The sequence below is a fragment of the Octopus bimaculoides genome, chromosome 4 (assembly GCF_001194135.2).
Source record: "Octopus bimaculoides isolate UCB-OBI-ISO-001 chromosome 4, ASM119413v2, whole genome shotgun sequence".
Lineage (NCBI taxonomy): Eukaryota > Metazoa > Mollusca > Cephalopoda > Octopoda > Octopodidae > Octopus > Octopus bimaculoides.
Window position 1 is genome coordinate 38,682,153 of NC_068984.1, and position 6,083 is coordinate 38,688,235.

At 35.8% G+C, this 6,083-nt stretch overlaps 1 protein-coding gene across 1 annotated transcript in view; it reads right to left on the reverse strand.

Moving 5' to 3' along the window:
* Window positions 1-2,184: 2,184 nt before the first annotated feature.
* The window catches only part of LOC128247569 (putative uncharacterized protein DDB_G0274435), a 24,288-nt gene continuing 20,389 nt past the window's right edge, over window positions 2,185-6,083 (reverse strand). The window contains exon 3 of the mRNA XM_052967001.1: window positions 2,185-4,789. Coding sequence (XP_052822961.1) covers window positions 3,465-4,789 — 1,325 coding nt within the window. The 3' untranslated portion in view covers window positions 2,185-3,464. The remainder of the gene's footprint in view (window positions 4,790-6,083) is intronic.

Sequence of the window (6,083 nt, forward strand, 5' to 3'; positions counted from 1 at the left end):
GTATCGTTAGCCCATCCATACATTTGATTTTGTCTCTCTTCAAGACTAACACACCACACTTTCTCAGTCCGAACTCCATTCTGATATCAGCACTGAAGGTATAAACCGCATCAACGAGGGAACTGACTTGGGCTTCATCTTTACCATAAAGTTTGAGGTCATCCATGAATAACAAATGGTTGACTTTTTGTTGGCGGCTAGTGTTAGTGATATCAAGCACAGTACAAAGATCAATGGGGACAGGCAGTCCTCTTGCAAGATGCCCCTCCTAATTTCTACTGTCCCTAAACTTCTTCTGTATGCTGTCAGGTCCGTCCTCAAATTCGCCATACTTTTTCCAAGCAATCGCTCAACATTCGATGCAATACCAAATAGATTCATACACTCCATAATCCAAGAATGTGGGATCATATCGTACGTCTTACGATAGTCGATCCATGGCATGGCTAAGTTACTTTTCCTCCTCTTGCAATCTCTAAGTACAGTCTTGTATATCAGGAGTTGATCCTTGGTACTTCTGCATGTACGCTTGCAGCCCTTCTGCCCAGGTGGCAGGACTCCATTTTTTCCAGATGTTCATACATTGATTATTCGAGTCAATAACTTCCAAATAAGTGGCAAACAGGATATCGGCCTGTAATTGTCTACTATATTGCCTTTTTCGATGTTTTTCAGGCACAGCACTGTCCTACCCAATGTCAACCACTCTGATGTTACTTGGTCGGCATTTAACAAGGTGTTGAGTTGCGCAGCTGTTCGTGCATGACATTCACCGAATCTTTTGATCCAGTTGCCTTGAACTCCATCTGGTCCTGAGGCCTTCCAGTTGCTCATTTGAATGCTATTTGAAATGAGTTAATTGTTAGCTTTCTGCAATAGGTTCAAATACTACTGACCTTGCATTGGAAGTATCCATTTTTCTTGTGTTGACATAAAAGGTAAGCAAAACGTGAGTTCCCAATATTCTCCACAACACAGGCATCCAATTGAAGGACAATCATACTAGACGACATAGATAGTTTTCTAGTTATAAGATCCTAGATTTGGTGTCTTAATGTGCTTAGTTTCGCTACAAGACAATAAACTCTTGGGAGAGTCACTACACTCAACTAAGTCTTTCTTAAATTACGTCCTACCGTCTTAAAGAAAGGAAACACACACTTTCTATATGCTGTAGTCTCTGATATACAAAAAGACAGAATGGTCATAGCTATAACTCTTTTTGATCATCGGTCTGCTCGTTTACGAATGACCTGAAGCAAAACAACAACAGCAAGTAAGACTGTAAATGAATCATATATAACGTACTGTCGTTGAAACTTTATCAGTTTTAGAGAAAATACTATTTTATAGGAAACGAAAATATCATACTGTTTTCGATGGATGAAATATTTGACACAGCTTGATTCTGGCGAGATATGGGTGGGAAGTAGGAGATTATGAAATATTCCGAAAGATAACTTAGCAGATGTTTCTGTGAGACTTAAAGATAACATAGTCCTAATGATTTTTTTTTTTTTTGCTTTAAAGATTATTTGAAATAAACTGCAGCTGCATGTTTTAGCAGTTGCATTAGTATGCTAGAGTTTATAAAAATACTTTTCTTTCAAGGATGCTTTCCTTCAAAATAAAACAAGAAAAGATAAGGATTTTAAAAACCCAATTGAACTGGTTTTCATAATACTGCTAGTTTTAAATATAATTAAGATAATAATGACCTTCATAAATACTTCTAATCAGTTTAGTTTGATGTAGATGTATGTGATGTGTATAAGACAAAGTTTTGTTGGACAGAGTATTGTTGGCCTCGAAGGGACGAATGGCAAATTAAATTCTAGAGATATTTGACTTGAGATCATAGAGAGATAGCGAATATCTTAAGACACTGTAAGACATTTTACATGGTGCTCCATCGTTTCTATATGCTCGGCACGATTATATACTTGTAATATTTTACCGTCCTTATATTGAGAGATCATTACAGGAAATAATTCGTAATGGTTTAGACAGGAAAAATGATATTGAATGCAGATTCATATGTTATCAAAAAGTTATTTATGCCATATGGCTGTCTGATTATCCTAATATTTAAACTTTAGATTAGAAAATTGGTTTATAGATTGTACTTAATATCAATGACTATAAAATATGAAGAAGAAAACAGGCAAGCAAAGAAACTGTATTGTCATTTATTAGAATTAATGAGAGAAGAAAGATAAACAGCTAAACTTTGAGAACATATAATCTTCCTCGATAATCAAATTAAATCACACTGAATCAATAGATTAGATAGTGAGACCTAAGCATTCATTTAAGGATTTGGATCAAATATCAAATAATTGATACCAAGAAAATTTGTATAAAAGTTTGTTGTGTCAAAATTTACAAAATTAATTTCTTGTTTGAAAGCAAAAATTTACTCCTGTTGCTCTGAGTAAAGTGAAGGGATTAATTCGAGAATTAAAACCCCAGGCTCGAGTTTAATCGTAAGGTTATTTAAAATATATTCTACAATAGAAATAGAATAAATATTTTTTAGAAAAAGAGAAGTGAAAGGCAATAAGCTCGAAAGAGCATAAATAGGGATCCCGAAACTTTGAGAAAAATCGAAATGAAATTCCATTTTTGCAGAATGCAAATGAAAACTTACTGCAATTTAGGTTCATATTCTACAGAATTATATTTCAAATAGTTCACTCAAAGAACTGTATGGTCTATAACATTCTGATGCCGTATTGTATAAAGACAAAAGAAACAATTGTTTTAAAATAGTGGTTGTATAAAATGTTTTCAGTATTTTATTACAACAGCAAAATGACAAAGCTATTTTATGGAAACAATATTCTCGAAGAGCTGGTTAATCATTCTCCAGTACAGAAAGAACTGGAATGCCATTTTTGGTTATGTACAAAATATATTATAAATTTACATAGATTGAGTGTAAACAGCAAATTAATATTTCTGTTTAATGGCTCACAGTTTGTTTTTTAATATTATTATTTGTTGTCTTTCTTTTTTTAATCATTCTTCTGGTCACAGGAATAAATAAGTTACTACAATAATTGTGAATTGTACTAACATGAGTTCGTATTTTTGGTATATTTATGCTATAATCGAAGCATTGTTGTATTCAATGTTAAAATAACTGGAACTTTAGTCCGCGCAGCTGTTGTTCTTTATGTTGCCGCTTGTTGTTGTTGTTGTTGTTGCCCTTATTTTCCACTATTTACAAATGTCACTTCCTCAGATGAAATTGTAGAAGATGTAAATCAGATAAGATATGTCGTTTCTTAATTGTAGGATATTGAATTCACATTGTGTGCGTTTGTGTGTATGTGTGTGTATGTGTGTGTATGCATGTGTGTGTGTGTGTGTGTGCGTGTGTATGTGAGAGAGAGAGAGAGAGAGAGACTGTGTCCTTGAGTGTGCGCGCGCATGCGAGTTTATTTTCTTTTTTTCCCTTTCTATCTGGCGTTTCCTGAACTTACTGCTTTGTTAATACTGTTGCTATTAATGTTATTATTGTTGCTTCGGCTGGCATTACTGTTGCTGCTTTTGCTGTCTTTCACGATACCGCCGTCGTCTATATTGTCGTTTGTGTAGTTTGGTTTAATTTGTTGGTTCACGAGGAAAATCTGATTGCTGACAGATGAATGAAAGAGAGAAGGATATAAACCTTTTTCTGTGTGGCTACTCCCTTTACTGGAATTCGGTTTCCACGCTGACTTTGAAGTGTTACTTTGGTCAGATTTACTCCAGATATCCCTGATCTCATTTGCTTTCAGATTTCTATTTCTCGGTGTACTTTGTTCTTGTTTTTCCTGTTGATGCTGCTGCTGATGATGATGATCTTCATTTTCAAGCAATTGTTGTTCTTTTTGCAGTTGTTGTTGTTCTTCTTTTTGTTGTGGCTGTTGTTGTTGATCTTGTTGTTTGTGTTCTTCGTGCTGCTGAAGTTGTGGAATTGATCCGTTTTGACGTTGTTGATCTTGCTTCTTTTCTTGTGATTGCTGTAGTTGTCGTTGCTGCTGTTTCTGTCTCATCATGAATAATTTCCTTTGTCGTAGTTGATGCTGCCTCAGTAGTTTTCTTCTCAGTTGTTGCTGTCTTTGCCACAGTTCTGATCTCTTCTTTTCCAGCTCTTTCAAAAACTTTCGTCGCTTTCCCTCTCTCGCAAGGTATTCTTTTAAATATCTATCTCTTGCTTTATTTCCATCGTTTTCATTATTCTCTTTCCCTTCCTCTTCTGCATTTTTTACATTTTTAACTTTTGCCTTTCCTATTACTGTTTTTTCTTCACCTCTAGGCCGTTCTGAATTAGAGTTTCCTTTACGTTGCTGCTGATGCTGCTGTTGTCCCTGCTTATTTTCTGTTAAATTCCCCATTCCAGTGCTTTGATCTGATTTATTACGCATCTGCTTTCTATTCCACTCAAACTCATCAATTATTCGATTTTCCTCCGTACTCGTTGGCAAACTAACACCATCCTGATTTCGTTGATGTTCATCTTTAGTAGATGGAACTAGCTTCTCCGAGCTCTTTTTCGTTGATATAACTCGTGATCTACGACTAGGATCGTTCGGTTTCGTATCAATATTGATTCCATCCCGCAAACTACTCTTCCAAGTCGGAGTACAATTGTTGTCTTTTTTCCAGTTACACACAACACCGTCGAATATCAAGCCAAATGGACATTTCTGACGAAAACCCCTTCCGTTAGCACACAAGTAAAAATGCTCACATGATGTCGGGTCGGTATATATCCCAATTGGGGTGGGACAAGTAAAACCTGTTTTAAAAGAAATCGAATATCAGAATCAGTAACAATTTTAAAATTAATGTGAATGTTGGTGTATTATACATTGAGTGTGTGTGCGTGTGTGTGTGTGTGTTGCGTATGTATGCGTATGTGTGTGTAAGTATGAATCTATATACAAGTATGTATACATCTATCTATCTATCTATCTACATATATATATATATTATATTATATATATATATATATATATATATATATATATATATGCATGTATGTACATAAATATATGAATATATATTATTGTATGTATATGTGTGTGTGTGTGTGTGGTGTGTGTGTGTGCCTGTTTGTGTATAAGTATACATAACGCACATGAATGTGCATATATGTGTGTGTATGGACGCGTATGTTTGTGTGCATACATAAATTTATACACACACGCGCACACACATCCACAAACACACACACACACACACACACGTATTCCCTATCAAATATATTTTAAAAGTCCCTAAATACAAAAAAAAAAAAACGCATCATTTAATTAAAGCAACCAAGTGATACAGCTAAGCCGTAACAACAAAAAAAATAATAATAAGTAACAAATCAAGTGACGCAGAATATCCCTTTTATATTTGTTTCCTTTAATTCAAAGGTTAATTCCAACAAGACCTAAAAATATTCAACTCCCGGCCACTTGATGACATTCTACAAAGGACAAGCGCAACCCTCATCAAAGAACTACTGATAAATCATAATCGGCGTTGATGCTACACATTAAACATCCTACACAGCATCCGCCCCCTACAAAGGCCATTAGCGAGCAACAAGGAAGCCCCTATGACATCACTCAACTTTCTAGAAATCACATTCAAATCCTCCTTCAGTGTTAAAAAAGAATGGAAGCTGTAGCGAAGCTAGGGGGCGGTTCCCGAATAGGGCTATGCTTTTATTCGGGTGGCAATTTTGAGTTTTCTGTATAAGCCTTTATAGGCTACGGGGCCAGTACAGACCAGTGGAGAGCAGCTAAATCGAGCGCTGCTCTTGGCGGCACAAACTCTTGCTACGCCACTGCCGGGGAGGGCACATTAGATAATGGTTTCAAATTCTGACACAAGGCCAGCAATTTTAAGGGCATAGGGTGAGTCGTTTACATCGACGCCAGTGTTCTGCTAGTACTTATTTTATCGACCCCGAAAGAATGAAAGGTAGAATCGACCCCAGCGGAATTAGACACATTAGATAACGTAAACGCAGATATGCCCTTTTGACTGTCATTGCTCTTTTTTTTTTCTTTACTTGACTTACTGCTGCTTTATATTTC